General features: G+C 29.5%; 1 protein-coding gene across 1 annotated transcript in view; it reads left to right on the top strand.

Moving 5' to 3' along the window:
* Nucleotides 1-17,469, top strand: part of LOC115882356 (lachesin-like) — a 174,239-nt gene that overhangs the window by 111,987 nt on the left and 44,783 nt on the right. Inside the window, exons 3-5 of the mRNA XM_030900384.1 lie at nt 4,282-4,489; nt 5,660-5,818; nt 16,662-16,790. Coding sequence (XP_030756244.1) covers nt 4,282-4,489; nt 5,660-5,818; nt 16,662-16,790 — 496 coding nt within the window. The remainder of the gene's footprint in view (nt 1-4,281; nt 4,490-5,659; nt 5,819-16,661; nt 16,791-17,469) is intronic.

Genomic DNA, 17,469 nt, shown 5'->3' with positions numbered 1-17,469 from the left:
AGTACACAAATACCGAGGATGCCATTTAAAAATCAAAAGTTGTAGTAATTCCCGATGAAACAGGAAGTAGCAAAAAAAAATTGAATACGTCAATCAATCCTAATTTATTTTATATTCTAACATACCAAAACTTGTTTTTTTATATGAAAAAATAAAAAAGTTACATGTGAGCCACTTTTGAGACGCACCCGTTATATTATAAAAATATGACACAGAACGAATTCTTCAAAGTATTACAAATTTAACAATTAATTAATATTAACATGATGAATTAAATCACAATAGGTATTGCATTACATAATATTACATTCAATTTTTGACTACTTATTAACTGAATATAAATGAGAATATGTCACATAGAATAGATGCATTAAATGCATTATTTCTGAGTCTATGGTAGCGGTTGTTCTTTAATTAATAGCGAACAATTCCACGAAGCCACCGATTCAATACGTAATGAAGCAGATGTCAGTACAAGACGAATATCTAAACATTTACAAGAAGTAATTATGAAACTCACATTACAAATTCAAAACATGCAAGATTTTGAAACGTTTCCTATTGTGGATGCGAGTAAACTATTCTTCGTTTTTTTTAAGCCATTATATTTGAAAAAAAAGCATTCACGATTCTTAAACGCTTAGTAGTTTTCAGCAAATAAATTATTTAATAGGCATAATTTTCTTAATTTCCTTTATGAGTTCGGAAGATTAAAATATTTAGCCTGAAATATCTTCTTTTTGTGTGAGAGCTTTTAAAAAGGAAACCCGAAATCTTTTTTTCAAAGGAATTTGTCTTTAAACAGATTAAAATGTGCTCTCCTGCTAAACGTCCTAGTTTCGTCTTATTTAATTTTATCCTTAGATCTAAAGACTATGTAACTATTTATCCATTTGGAAGACGTTTAAGAGTATTTAAAGAGAATTTCTCTATAAAGTATTTAAATGGAAATGAGCTAATATACGAACAGTCTTTTTATATAATTTAATACCTTACATTGAAATATTCTACTACTGTCTCTATAATATACATAATTATTCAATTTCAATTGTTACTAAAAATTAAGTGACATGGAAATTGTGAATATTTCTGTTCAGGACCTACTCAAAAAAAATTATTTAAATAAATGTGCAGTTTTTTGTATTAGGAAATGTCAAGCCATTGACAAATAACTATATGGAGGTTTGGTTTGGTTTGGTTTGGATTTTTTTTAAAAAGGCTAAGAGTGGAAAATATAACCCAGATATCAAAAAGGCCCATAATTTCAAGCTAATCGAATTTATTTAGAAATTATTTAATTCTGTATTGTTGAATACTGTCGTTTTAAACCTACTTTAGGATTTTTTTAGAAACTTACGAAAAAAAATGTTAAGTCTTTTTTCTTATTATAAAGTTAAAGGATCAAAAATTCTAAATAAAGAAAAAAACACGTTATGCCTGAACTTCTCATCCACTAAAAATTATTATATCAAAGTTAAAATACTTACTTTAAACAGATTAAAATCTTTTCTGTTCCTTTATGGCATGATGTATTTTTTCTCTTTAATTCCATCTTTTAAATCCGCAGACTATGTAACTATTTGTCTATTTCTTGGGGAACTTTAACATTATTTCTCCGATGGAAGAAAATTATTTTCTTATAAAGCAAATAAAAGGAAAACCCAATAATCTCTTATGAACGGAGAAGTGTATTTCATTTAGCGAGTATTATACGATGTTTTGTTCCCGGGTTTTCTTCGATGGTTGTTTGTTTAGGATTTGGCCAAATCATTTCAAACAGGTACAAAGAAGCTAATCTCAAAAATTGCTTTCCAATTATTTATCTTTTTATTGGCTGATTTACGTAAGTTTCAGTGATTTATAACATAACGAGATCTATAGCTTTACCTCTTCCTGTATTTTATTCAGGGTGTCTCCATAAACACAACCATAAATAACAACAAAAAATACAGGTAATAGATGTCATCCATCGAATGAAATCCCTCAAGTGGCTGGAAGGACACCTGGCAAGAAGGACGGACAACATATAGACCACAAAAATTACAGCAGTCTTCTAAGAGACCTAGAAGAAGACCAAACCTGAGATGGGACAATGATATTAGGAAATTAATAGGGATAACTTGGGCCCACATAACCAACAATGGGCCTAACTACAAAGATAAATAATGTGAGGGAGGCTACATCATGATTGGAAATGGTTGAATAAGCTGGAAATGATGATGATGATGAGTATTAATGTTGATAGGAATCAGTTTGTCAAATTAAATACTATAGGCCTCACAGGTTGCATTGTTTCCCGGTAGAGGACCCCGTATTATCGATAAAAATTGCCGAATAATTTTAATATTTCAGTTTTGATAAGAATGTGATAAAAAGTAGTTTAAAAAACTATAAAAAAATTACTACAAACTACAAACAAAAAAAGTTATATTTTATTCGCCATCAAAAATAAATAAAACAAACTGCTTAAGCTTTAAACTGTCAAATATGGGTTTCAAAATATTTGTATCTATACATTTTCCTATTACTAAAAGGCTCTATCACAGATAACATATACGAGTAAAGTTATGTTGTTATCTGTGGTTCTATGAATACAAAAAATGTTTTGCTATCAGCTATAGTAGCTACTAACAGGCTAGATATGATCTGTAAAATATTTTTCATTAGATGTAGCATAGGAAAATATTTATGCAAAGTTGTCTATTTGTTTAGTGAATGAAAGGAGACAAAAATTTAAAAAAAAAACATAAATGACACTTTTTAAATTATTTTTAGCACGTTTTTATAAATATCTAGTAACAGAGGTAATTATAAAATTTAATATAATGAAAGTTCTCTTTTAAAAGACGAACAACCAAAATAAATTCGTTAAAAAGTGCATTAATGCTGAGAGATTTTTTGTCTTCCTCTTTTTGCAAATGTCATTTTTGACGTAAAATTAATTAAAAATTAAAAAAACTATTATAAAATTAGGTATAGGATATTTTAATAAACCAAAGTATATTTAGAATTTATCGTACAGTTAGAAAATGCCATATTTAAGATGTTCCATTTTACTTAATCAAGTTGACATCTTAGTTCTGGTATAATAATAGTCTTACTACTTATAGAACTTAAATAGACATAATATATATAAAAATTTTCGATAAACTATTTTGAAGCATTTAACATTAATCTTCCTTCTTCCTTAACAAAACATATCATAATAGAAAAAGATGAACATGACATAAAATTTAATCCTTTCACCGTTTTGATGTAAACTTTAAGGAAGTTAAGAAATTCCACTGCAATATCTGACGTTATTTGAAAAGAAAGGAGCCCGAAAAATAGCTAGAAGAATCTAAAATAGTAAAAGTAGACTTTACTCAACAAAATATATGAAGTGTATGACATCGAAGTGACTTCTACCGTTCTCAGCAAAACAGCAGGCGAAAAATTTGAAATATATACTTTTGTTTCTATTATATCAAGTTAATCTGACATTCGAGATATTATGATACAAATATGTATGATGTTATTTTTAGTTCAAAATGCATTTTAAAAATTTGCTTTTATTTATTTTGGGTTGCACCAAAATTTTTTTATCATTTAGGACACACATCTTGCAAGATAATTAAAGTTTGTAATTTTTTATTTACTGTATTGTTAAAATTTGATTACTACTAAAATACAGTTCATACCAAATAAACTTTTAGTCACACCAGCACAGCGTTGCCCACCTTTATAAATATTCCTTCAATCAAAATATTTTAGGAAAAAAAAAATTAATTATAAATACATAAACAGTTATTATTTACATCAACAAAACTCACCTTCTTAACAGCACTTAAAGGACATAAAGGGCCATTACTAACGCTTTCCCGTTCAAAATATTCTTATAAAGTTGCGATGAGTTTTTACGGCTGTTAAGCTACCTTGTGCACTTCGCTCTAAAAGAGGTTCTAAAAAGATCAATGTTCGACTGCAAGGTCTGCTAGTAAACATTTTTTAAGCTTAAAGTATCACAACACTATTTATTTAAACGTAATACAAAACTAAAACGTCAAAATGAATGACAATGTCAGGAAATAAATAAATCTGGCAACTTGACATTCTTTACAGCAGAGCTATCACCTGAATCTCCAGCGCGAAATTTAAATTCCAGTTAGTCAGCCCAGCTCCGAATATATCCATGGTTGACAACAAGGAATTTAAAAATCGCGCCCTCTATTACCTAACTAAAAGTTTAATTGATATCAAATACATATATATTTATATTTTGATTAATATTTATTGTTCCAGGTTGCATGGATTCATATAGATAGGCAGATGATTTTGACAATACATCGTCATGTCATAAGTAGAATACCACGCTTCAGTGTGTCACATGACAATGCCAAAACATGGTTGTTGCATGTAAATAACGTTCATAAGGAAGATAGAGGCTATTACATGTGTCAAGTTAATACGAATCCTATGATAAGTCAAGTTGGGTACTTGCAAGTTGTTGGTGAGTATTGGATTTTAATAATCTTGTTAATATTTTTGTTATATAAATGTATAAAATTTTTATCGAAAATTCCTGGCGAGTTAATATTTTATTTGAATACTCTTTCAAAGCGTCTTTTCTTACTTTATTTTGCTTATATCTCTTGCGAGTAAATTCCTAAACAGCTTAAACTACCGAAACTAATGTTTAGCTTCGTATAAATTGCATTGTTCACTAACCAAGATAAATAATGCACTGAACTCTTTGTCCTATATTGATTTCAATTCAAGTGATTGACATTAAGAATTTGTAGATTCTAACGATTTCCGTTCTCGTAAAAGAATTTAATTTTATTGTTACTAAAATACCTTCTGCAAAAAAGCTCTGATATTTAAAATATTTAATAGCAAAACAAATAAAATCCTTATTTTATTTTATTCTTAATTAATTGCTTGTCCAAACCTAGAAAAGTGATAATCATCATCATCATCATCATCATCATCATCACCATTTTCAGCTTATTCAACCATTGCCAATTATGGTGTAGCCTCCCTCACATATTTAGATAATCCCTTTGTAGTTGAGCCCATTGGTTATCTATTGTTAGCAAAATAAAAACACTAAATCACCACAATACACCAAAACACTTTTACTTTTACACTGGACGCGCGTTTCGCTAACCATGTTAGCATCATCAGCAGATAATTATAAAACTGATGTTTTTATTTTGCTGTGTAACACAAAAGGTTCCAACCCTCAACTGTTATCTATTGTTAGCTATGCGGGCCCAAGTTCCTAATATCATGGTCCCATCTCAGGTTTGGTCTTCTAGGTCTATCTCAGGTTTGGTCTTCTATACCTCGTGGGTACCATGCTGTATTTTTTGTGGTCCATCTGTTTCCAACTGTTTTTCTTGGTTATTCCAAGCATATTTCGTTCCATTGAGCCTTGCGCGACCTGCATTCATGACTGGTAGTACACATCGGTCGAATGATTTCTTCTTTAGATAAAGTGCATGGCATTCTAGATTTGGATATAATTAAATTTCTTCCATAAGTGAAGACTTCCATTAGAAAAGTGATAATAATTACCAAAAATATAAAAACCAATAGTTTTATTTTAAAGAAATGCAATATTATGCTCCTCATTTTAGCCACAACAAGTGGTTATTTTTTATTATATTTTTTTCAGTTCCTCCAAACATAATAGACAGCCTAAGTACCCCCTCCAGCGTGGCAGTGAGAGAAAATCAAAATGTAAGCCTAACTTGCAAAGCAGAAGGATTTCCCACACCGAAGATCATGTGGAGACGCGGAGATAGTCAGGAAATCACAGTACGAAAAAGAAAAGGTACAAAAATATTAATTTCTCTACAGGGTGTTTTTCTACAGCCGTTAAAATTTTGAAATACACTAAATACAAAAAGTATTAATTTTTTGCTTATACATCTATTAAAAAAATGTTGTTCCGTTTAAAAAAATTAAAAAAAAAGGTTTTATATTTTAGGACGTTTGGTGTAGAGTTTTGAACAACCTGTATGATAAAAGATTACGATATTTATAGCAAAGTAAATAAGACCATAAAAAATGTCTATATCTATGTGGCGGATTCATCTCTCCAAAAAATCCTATGAAATCTTCTGAAAATTACTTATCAGAAGTTAGGTTTACAGATATACAAATATGCCTAACGAACAAAAAAATGCTTAACGTTTCGAAAAGTTTATCTCTTTCCCTCATCGGAAGCAAAAAAAAATATAAAGAATAAAAAATAAAATAAACTATTTAAAATATTTAAATTCAACTATTCGAGAACACTTTAATAAAAAAAAATATTTTTTTAAGAACATAAAGATTATTTAAGATAGGGAGATTTTCACAAATCTAAGATTTGTCAGGATTGATGGGACACAGGGCACAGAATAAATTTTAATAACGCCAAAATTATAATGAAAGAAGCGATGGCCTCTAAAAGATAAATAAAAGAGGCTTTTTTAATACAATCTAATAAAAATAAATGTATTGCTCATGCATCTGTAGATGTTAGTAATGTATGATAATCGCTTCTTTGATTTTAAAGAACATAACATAAATACACATAACATACGTAAAAATTAAAAATAATCATACAAAAAGTTTGGGGCTTTTTGGTTTTACCTTATTAAGTAATTGTTATCAGATAGTAATTGATAATTTTGAAGTTTAACTTGATATAATGTCATTTTAATAGAACGTCAACGGTTTTTGTAGACGGATCTGTTTTAAAAAACTAAAGTGTTCTAGAATAGTTGAATTTAAATATTTTAAACAGTTTTTTCTTTATTCTTTGTATTTTTTTGCTTCCGACGACGGAGATGGAGAAAGAGATAAACTTTCCGAAACGTTAAGCATTTTTTTGTTCGTTAGGCAAATTTGTATATCTGTAAACCTAACTGACAAGTAATTTTCTTGCAGTGGCGAAATACCCATATAGGATTTTTTGTTAAGACTATTCAAAGTAAATACCTAATATAGTTTTGATTTCTGGACACTTCTTGTATTTTTAATATTTTTTTTTAAAAGGCAGAAAAAAATATATGTTTTATTTTTTCTTAATATCTCTGAAATTATATTATAACATATTTAAAAATATCTTTAAAGAGGATTATACAGGGTGTCCCAGAAATAAGTGCAAGTATTTTAAGTGGTAGGTAAATTTTTTTAGTTTTAAGTTAAAAAATATAATTTCTTAATAATATGGCAACATAGGTAGTAGATTAAATTTACATGAAATAAAAAAATTATTTTACGAACTACAGATACCCGATGCACTCTTGCCGGACCCTGTATAGAAGCACTTTAAATCGCTTTAAACACATACGACCATTTAATAGCTACATGCCTGTTCAAAGTCACTACATAATATATCAGATATTTCGATTTTTTAAGTGTCTCTTTTAGTTGGGCTATTCCCAGAAGGTTTAGCTGAATTCGTACTATAAAAGCTCTTGGTCAAATTAATTGTTTATTAATTTTTAAACACTTTAAAATATAAAATATTTAGATACGTATTTATAACTTGGTAATTTCTTTCCAAACTCAATCAGTTTTTTACTATTATTATTATTACTCCATTTTATGATTTTAATGCTAGACTTTTAATGCTAATTAATAAAGACAATAATTACTGATATTGTATTGTAGGTTTAATACTAATTACTAATGGTGTAAATGCGACAGACCAATAATCAAAATAAATATATTATTAGTACCTGTAAAAAGGTTTGGTTTCATAGTTGTCGATTTTCGAAAGAAATCAGTATATTTATATTATTTCGATTATTTTTTATTTTATTGATTTTATGGAAAGCACTGTTCATTAAAATGTTGTATCCTATGTTATAGGGCTTGTTTGTCTCTACAATTTCCTGTCTCACAATGTACCGTTTGTGTCCGGGAAAGGTTCATAGTTTCAAAGTTGTCGATTTTCGAAAGAAATATGTACGTGTATATTATTTCGTATATTTTTCATGTTATTGATTTTATGGAAAGCACTGTTCATTAAAATGTTGTATCCTATGTTATAGGGCTTGTTTCTCTCTACAATTTCCTGTTTCACAATGTACCGTTTCTGTCCGGGAAGGGTTCATAGTTTCATAGTTGTCGATTTTCGAAAGAAATCAGTACATTTAATTATTTCGTATATTTTTCCTTTTATTGATTTCATGTAAGACTCTGTTCATTAAAATGTTTTATCCTATGTTATACGGCTTGTTTCTCTCTACAATTTCCTGTTTCACAATGTACCGTTTGTGTCCGGGAAGAGTTCATAGTTTCATAGCTGTCGATTTTCGAAAGAAATCAGTATATTTATATTATTTCGTATATTTTTCATTTTATTGTTTTTATGGAAAGCACTGTTCATTTGCAAAAACCACATTCAGTGATATAGTTATTAACAAATGCATCAGACATATAAAGCAAGCTTTAGTTAAAAATTATTACCCACAATCATTTATCGAAAAAAACATAATATACAGGGACCACACATCTCTAATGTAGGGATAATTCAATTTCTCGGAATGTAACTGGATTTTTTATACAGGGTGGTCCGAATTGTATTCGGGGAACTTCGGCAGTATAAGCAGATAAATATAAGTAAAAAAGTTCGTAACTTTTCTTTTTTTTTGCTTTATAATAATGTATGTCCTAAAATGCTTTGTTTTGAAAATACAGAAATTGAAGTTTCATTTTTATTTATATACAACTATTGAAGTTTCATTTTTATTTCGGGTTTTCCAAATAATTTTTGAACTATAAACGATGTATGTTTGAAAATATACATTTCCGTAATTTTTTACGTAAAAAAGATCATTTAGTAAAAATCGCTTCGAGCAACCATTCTCAAGATATTTAGATTGAAAGTAGTCAATACCTACATGTCATTATTGACAAATTGAATATACAGGGTAAGTCTAAATAAGTGCAAATATTTTAAGGGTAATATATTTCGACCCTAGAAATAAGATTATAAGGTTATTTTCGCGAAAAAAAAAATTGAAAATTTGAAATTTTTTGCGTTTTTTGTTAGTTTTTAGTTAAAAAACATAATTTCTTTATAATATGGCAACATAGGTAGTAGATTAAATTTACAAGAAAGAAAACCCAAAAAAGGTTCTCAAAATTTAAGCAAAAAATATTTTTTTTTTAGAAATTCAAAAAAAGTTCAAAGTAAAATAACTCGGTTATATAGTATTTATAACTCGGTAATTAGTAATATAACTCGGATTTATTTGAAAAATAGTAAAGAGAAAATATGGTTCTTTTATCGAGATCTACCAGCCGTGAAAATATTTGCACTTATATAAGACTCATCCTGTAGATAATTATTTGACTAAATGTGAAAACTATGTATTTCTTTGAATGAATAATAAATTTTTCTTAGAAAAAAAATATGATAAAACGGTTTCTGTTAAACCTTTGACACAAAACATTTCAAATTTACTATTTCAGTCTAATAATTATCATGTATTGATTCCAAACATCTCGAGAACCCTTACTCGTAGCGATTTTTTTACCAAGGGACCTTTTTTACGTAAAAAAACGGCGGAAATGTACATGTTTTTCACAGTAGTTATATACAGGTAAGAATGAAAAGTTATTACTCTTCAAACCAGTTAAAAAACATGTAGGTGGCGCTCTCTGCAAGTAGGATTGATCCCAAATACAAATTTTCATCCAAATGTCGATGTTTATAAGATTTGTTTTACTTACTTTTATCTACTTAATATACTGCCAAGAAGTTTCCCGAATACAATTCAGACCAACCAATAGATTGAACTCAGTTCGGTCTTAAAAGTCTCTATTAACCTAAAAGCCTATGTTTAGCGTTAAAAAAACAACGAACTTAAAACTGAGAGCAATTTTAACAAAGGAACGTTAAAATTGAAATAGTATTACATGATTATTCTTTCAGTTTTAGGCGTGTTTTAATTTTCAAAAAAGTCTTAGGTTATAGATGCCGCGGGTCTCATTATATTCAAACTCAATCTAGCCAAAACGACTTCAGTGGAAAATAATAGTCTGTGAAAAAATCTCACAGCGAAAAAATGCCACAGTCCCGCCAAGATCAAGTGAAAAAGAAGTCTCCATTATTAAGGGACCAGCTAACTTCTTCGACATAAACTTTGTTGACTTGCATGGATAATTAATTAATATTAGTCTTTTTTACACTCCATTTTTAATGACTTCAGCATTCCGAAGAAAAAGTTACTTTAAAAGTTCTTAATGTTTTAATGTCGTAAGTTGGAATTGTTCCCTGGAAGGTTTTTTACGGATTAGAGAGCTAAAAGTTAAAAAGACTAATACACATCTTTGATGATTTGCATAATTTCCGCTTAAAATGGAATTATAAAAACCTGGATGTTTTCGTTTCAGTTCATTTTTCCTTTAATGGACCCTTTTAGTACTAAATTTTTCGTTTCACGTTAAAAATATATATATAACATTTTTGATATACTCTCGAGTAATATCTGACTATAAATAAATATCTGAAATATTGTCCATTAGACGCATTAAAACTATGCGGCCAAAAATAATTGCCAAATCAATATTTTTTCCCATACTTTTTTAGTTAAACTCGGAAACGTTATTCAGCGATGTCAATTAAGAGAAAAATTATTTTATAAATGTTTTAATCAATAATATGTTATAGAAATTAATTAAATTAAATTGTTGCTATAACTTCTTAGAAAATTGACAATGAAAATTATAATGCAATCATCTAAAAAAAACTATCCAAAAAAATCCTTTATGGCTATTTCGCCACTGCACTGCAAGAAAATCTACAAAATAAAATAGTTATTTTTTGTAAACACTTCTGCATTAGGGTACGTTTAGCTGGATTTATAAACTCAGAAGTTGGCGTTCAGTTGAGGTTCAGTTGCAGTTGGATGTTCGCGGCAGTTGAGATTCAATATTTTTGCATTTATAAACTGTCAGTTTCGGTTGTAGGTTAGGTTTGGAATTGTGAAAATTTCGAACGTTTTTCTTTTGATTTAAAAATACTTTTGGTATTTGTCAAAGTTCAAACACAGAAACACACCAAACCAAACACAGTAATCCACGATTACGCAAAATATAAACATTACATTACCAGAAATAATGAAACAACAATAAGGGTCATTTTCCAATGCAACGGCGTACTGTGCTTCACGTGATCGACAGGCGCTTATTCATTAGCTGTCGCCGAACGTCGCCAGCTGTCGCCAACTGCCCGCAACTGCCAACATAAACATTGACCATCTTTGAACTCCGTTGAACGTAAAACGAACTGCCAACTTTTCGACCAACTGACTTTATAAATGCGCGCGTTCATTTCATAGCGTTGAACATTTTGAACGGCAACTGAACCTCAACTCCCGAGTTTATAAATCCAGCTTTTATGTTGGAGCTGCGATAAACGATAAAACCAGTGAATTAGCGCTGCTCTTATCGTTGCTCAACTGCCAAGCGTGTCTCGACGCGTTGCTCCAATATAAACACCTACATAAATTAATATAATAATATTTTTTGCTTCGCTACTATCGCTGCTCTTATCGTTTATCGCCGCTCCAACATAAACGCACCCTTAAACCTAAACGGACACTGCTTGTCAGAAGTTATGTTTACAGTTATACAAATTTGCCTAACAAAGAAAAAAATGCTTAACGTTTTGGAAAGTTTATCTCTTTCCATCGTCGGAAGCAAAAAAAATACAAAGAATAAGGAAAAAAACTATTTAAAATATTTAAATTCAATTATACGAGAGAAAACTTTACTTTTTTAAAACAGATACGTCTACAAGAAACCGTTGACGTTCTGTTAAAATGGCATTATATCCAAGTTAAACTTCAAAATTAACACAATTACTACCTGATAACAATTACTTAATAAGGTAAAACCAAAAAGCCCAAAATTTCTGTATGATTATTTTTAAATTTTACGTATGTTATGTTTATTTATGTTATGTTCTTTAAAATGAAAGAAGCGATTGCCATACATTACTAATATCTACAGATGCATGAGCAATACATTTATTTTTATTATATTGAATTAAAAAAGCCTCTTTTATTTTTCTTTCAGAGGCTATCGCTTCTTTCATTATAATTTTGGCGTTATTAAAATTTATTCTGTGTGTTATCTTAGATTTGTGTTTTTTTTTTCTTTGTTAGGCAAATTTGTATAACTGTAAACATAACTTCTGACAAGCAGTGTCCGTTTAGGTTTAACGCAGAAGTGTTTACAAAAAATAACTATTTTATTTTGTAGATTTTCTGGCAGTGCAGTGGCGAAATACCCATAAAGGATTTTTTTGGAGAGATGAATCCGCCACATAGGTATAGACATTTTTTAAATAACTATGTATGATTAAAACAATAGACTAGACTTACTTGCGGAATTGAAGTCGGTCTATCTATAAAAAATGAGGTCCTTTAATGGTTTCTATTTGTATTTCCGATTGAAGATTTTCCCCATTCGCTCTAAAAGTAATGGATAGTTTTATCAGGATTCGCCTGTATCTTCAAAAAGGCACATCACATTATACAGGAATGCAATTGGCGAAGCCGTTTTAAATATAAATAGCGTTTAGGGAGCCTTATAGTTTATCGTCACATAAAAATACATTTTTCATTGTAATGGGCTTAAATAGTTCGTATTTCTTAGACATTTTATAACACAATGTATGTTTATCTGTCGTTTGTAAGTCAACAACAAAAAGTTCTGCAGGAAAACTTTCGAAAATTTGAAAAGTAGACAACCGGAAATACCTTTTAGACAAAAAATAATACCAAAACATTACCTTCCACTTCAGAAGAGGTTTTCTCGTCATATTTCATTCCCCATTCCAACCCAAAAATCCTACTTCTTCCGCTAATGGTAAACTGCTGATGGACACCAGTCTTCCACTTCAGAATGTTTTCTCCTTATGATTATGTTTTAATATGGTATTTTAGTGTTATTGTTATATTTTGGTTTTAATATATTCTTTTGGTGTAAATACTGTTATTCCATTTTGAATTTTTGCTCTTCATCATTATGTGTTCAAATTTATATTTGAAAATAGAGGAGTCTCGTTATATTTTGGATACAAAATGGATTTGATCGTCTAATGTTTGTCTTATCCTGACCAGTTAGAAAATGTTTAAATCGTATTTTTAATCATATCTCGATTTTTTCAAATGAAAAAAGTGTGGCTCATTAGCATATTTGGAAAAGGCATTTTTTTACGAATAATTTGATACCAAACACTTGGTATTTCAAGTGAAATTTTCGTTACGAACCGCAAGTTATAATTTCACATACACAATATGCGAAAATGTCAAAAGTTGACATATGATATTATGTCATTCTATTCAGAGTGCTATTTTCTTTCGAATAAAGTAAAAAACCGAGGGTGCCATTTAAAAATCGGAATCAGGAAGTGACCGAAAACAATTGAATAAGTGAATCAATCCTAATTTATGTCATATACTAACATACCAAATCTCGTTTTTTTAACTGAAAAAATAAAAAAGTTATAGGTGTGAGCTACTTTTGAGACGCACCCGGTATATCTCATTGAATATAATGTCTTTATATTTAGAAAATATTACATTTTAGAGTGAAGTTTAAATGTCAGATACCACTTCTTATTTGGACTATACTATTCAAGGCATGTGTTGGCCCGATTTTCGCCATATCTCATAGACAATCGGAAATACCTTTTAGACAAAAAATAATACCAAAACATTACCTTCCACTTCAGAAGAGGTTTTCTCGTCATATTTCATTCCCCATTCCAACCCAAAAATCCTACTTCTTCCGCTAATGGTAAACTGCTGATGGACACCAGTCTTCCACTTCAGAAGAAAGCAGTCCTGCGATGTTTTCTCCTTATAATTATGTTTTAATATGGTATTTTAGTGTTATCGTTATATTTTGGTTTATATGAATATGAATATATTCTTTTGGTGTAAATACTGTTATTCCATTTTGAATTTTTGCTCTTCATCATTATGTGTTCAAATTTATATTTGAAAATAGAGGAGTCTCGTTATATTTTGGTTTTGATATATTCTTTTGATATTACTTAATTTGCAACCCAAAAATCCTACTTCTTCAGCTAATCATAAGTTGCTGATGGACACCAACCTTCTAGTTGAAAAGAGAGCAGTCCCACAAGGTGGTGAAAATTCAGCAACATTTTGAAAAGTTACAGTAATTTTGACTTTCTTTTAGACAAAGTATTTTGTTATAAGGGCTCTCAAATTCATTCAGTACCCGATTATGATCTACCATATATTCTTTTGACTATGAGATATTCCCAATTAATAATTTTTAAGTTATCACTCTATATAAGAACTGCAGGCTAAAACTGAAATATTAAATTAAAAAGAGTCAAATATATATTATTGATTTTGCCCATTCCCTTTCTTTTTGTTCAAAAACTAATTAATGCATGTAGCTCTGGCTGTCCTATAGCTCTAACGAGAGTTGCTGGATGGTTATAATTCTTCGAACTGTGTAAAATTTTTATTGTAAGCTTGGCTTCTTTTTTAACTATTTTTGCCGTCGACAGTAATAATTCTACATTTTTCCACGACCCGTTTATTGTTAAATCTAAATAATGCAGCCCTTGATGTAATATTATATACCTATAATATCTAGACAATATCTAACGATAAATAACAAGAACTACCAATATCTAGACACAGCCTATTCAAAACCAGCCTGTCGACTTACAACTTGCCTTTATATAGATTTTATTTTATATAGATATGTAGTTGATTGGTCTAGGATGACAACACTTGTTTTGAGATCTTTGCTTCAAAGTAGTTTCAAAATTTTTTTATTTCACTCATCTTTATTTTTTGAAACTACTTTAAAACTTAACAAAAAACTTTAAAACTTAAAAAAAAAACATTGAGAACATCAGGAACTACATATTTGTAGTCCACAAGCTGTGTTGTAAAGAGACGTGTCTGTATCTCGGTGCATTCTAGTCCAAAATATATTTTTTTTTTGTTTTAAACCTGTTATACCAGGCTGAGCGTACATTAGAAGTTTAGGCTGAGCGTACATTAGAGGTTTTTTGCACATCATTGTTTCACAATGATATCTATCGATTAAAAATATTTTCAATATGGCGGCACTTCCGGAAATACCGGAAGTTGACAGCAACTTTCTTATTTTAAATGAGTACCCCCATTTTTTTTATGACATATTTAAATTCTCTATCAAATTTTACGAATTTTTATATAAACACTCTATATCGAACATTAACCGTTTTCGAGAAAAAAAAATATTTTAATTAAATTAATTTAATAAAGAGAACACATGTGGCTATCTATTTCAAAAATTAAATTGTTTGAGTGTCATATAATATTGGCCATAGCTGTTATGTCAAAGGAGCTAGATAAAATCAAGAAAAATGTTTAAAACTAAATCTTAAAAACGATTTATTTTAGGTATAGGAACATGTATAATCAAAAAATAACGAATTGAAAAACCTTTTCACCAGTGAAATAAGAAAGGAGGTTTTCATTAAAAAAAATGATTTATGATAATTTTTTAGTGACAGCTATGGGCAATATTGTATGTAGTATTGAAATAGAGAGCCACATGTCTTCTTTTTATGTTACAGTGGCTGTTGTAATCACGAAATTTGACGTTTAGGCTATACAAATTTTTTTGACAGGCAGTTTTTTTCCTCCAAAAACTGTAATTTTTTTTTCTAAAAAACGATTAATGTGTGGTATAGACTGTTTGATATCAAAATTCATAAAATTTTGCAGAGAATTTAAGTATGTAATAAAAAATGGGGATACTTACATATTTAAAATAAGAAAGTTGCTTCCGGTATTTCCGGAAGTGCCGCCATATTGAAAACATTTTTAATCGATAGATCTCATTGTGACACAATGACGTACATAAAATATCCGATCTAGATCTTATACTACTCTAGAAACTTCTAATGAACGCTCAGCCTGGGACACCCTGTATGTACAAGTAATTTGAGTGTTTCTTAATTTTTAAAAGCTTTTGTATTATTTTTCTGTAAATTTGAAAATGTTTTTCTTCTGTTACATGTTTATATTGAAAATATTAATAAATTATGAAGAAGACCTATCAATGGTAGAAACGTAAATAAATGTAACTTATGGTTTTATGTGTTTAAATTGCTGACTAAGACCAAGAATAATTCCAATTATAATTAATATAATAATAATATTTAAAATATCGATATCATCCCTAATCAAGTTGAAACTAATATCACAGACTAGGTATTCTATATGTATACAGATAAAAATCTTGTCCTTAATTCGTGGTACGAAAATTGTTTTTTATGACGATGAGCAAACGAGTAAAATTTGCTGTGCGCAAAAATAAACTCGCGTTTAAACAGCGTAAGAACTGGGCCGGTCAGGCGCTGTGCACAATTTTAGAGGCGATAAGTGGGCGTGCTATGTGCGCAAACTAGTAACCTAACTAGTGCGCGACTTTGAAAATTGGAATCACGAAAAACAATGCTCTTAACGATAAGTTTATAATCTGTATAATCTGTGCTAATATATTAAGTTTTAAATTACATACATAAGTAAATTGAAGATGGGCAGAAAAGAACTAAAAAAATGATAACCTTCACATGCTGAGTGTCGTAAAAAGGCTCCAGTCAAAATTATATTATGTTACAGTGGCTGTTTACGAGGGCGAACATCTGAATCTGACCCGCATAAGCAGGACCGAAATGGGTGTTTACCTCTGCATCGCCACGAACGGGGTGCCACCGTCAGTCAGCAAGAGGGTAGTTGTAGACGTGGAATGTAAGTGTTTTAGACCTTTGTTTATATACTGTTATGGTGTCCCTGCGAAACGAGCCCTACAGGGTGACCAGTGTTGAAATCTTTATATCGGAATTCATATAAATACGCCCAAAAGAAGGATGACATGTTTTGAATATCTATTTGTTTATATTTTTTTGTCTAAATGTTATCAAAATTCTCATTTTTCTCCAGAAAAATAATAAAAAAAAGTCGGACTCGTCTGCCAAGGGTTCCGTACAAAATTGTAAGTACATATTTTAAATAAAGACTACAGTATATTCCCGGATTGTCTTTACAAATGGCAAAACTTTTTTTTAATTATTTAAACATTTTAAAACAGCAAAAAATATGTCGTTCATTAAAATTATATTACTAACAATCTATCAAAGAATGAAAACGAAATTATATTACCATAGAAACGCATTTTGATTTTTAGGACTTAATTATTAGAATTAAATTATATTTTCATTTATATATTTTTTTATTTTCTCTAAAAAAACTAAAACTGTATGGAAATTTTAAAAAGTGATACTATAATGGTTACAAAATGTATTTATTACTTTATTCAAAAGCGTTATAGAATAAACTTAGGAAATTATAATTTGGCCCTAAGTCAAATCATTTATACCGGGTGCGTCTCAAAAGTGGCTCACCCCCTATAACTTTTTTATTTCTTCAG

This window comes from Sitophilus oryzae, unplaced genomic scaffold (genome assembly GCF_002938485.1).
Source record: "Sitophilus oryzae breed Bouriz unplaced genomic scaffold, Soryzae_2.0 scaffold_177_pilon_pilon, whole genome shotgun sequence".
NCBI classification, from domain to species: Eukaryota; Metazoa; Arthropoda; class Insecta; order Coleoptera; family Curculionidae; genus Sitophilus; species Sitophilus oryzae.
This window is presented reverse-complemented; position numbering and strand designations above follow the sequence as displayed.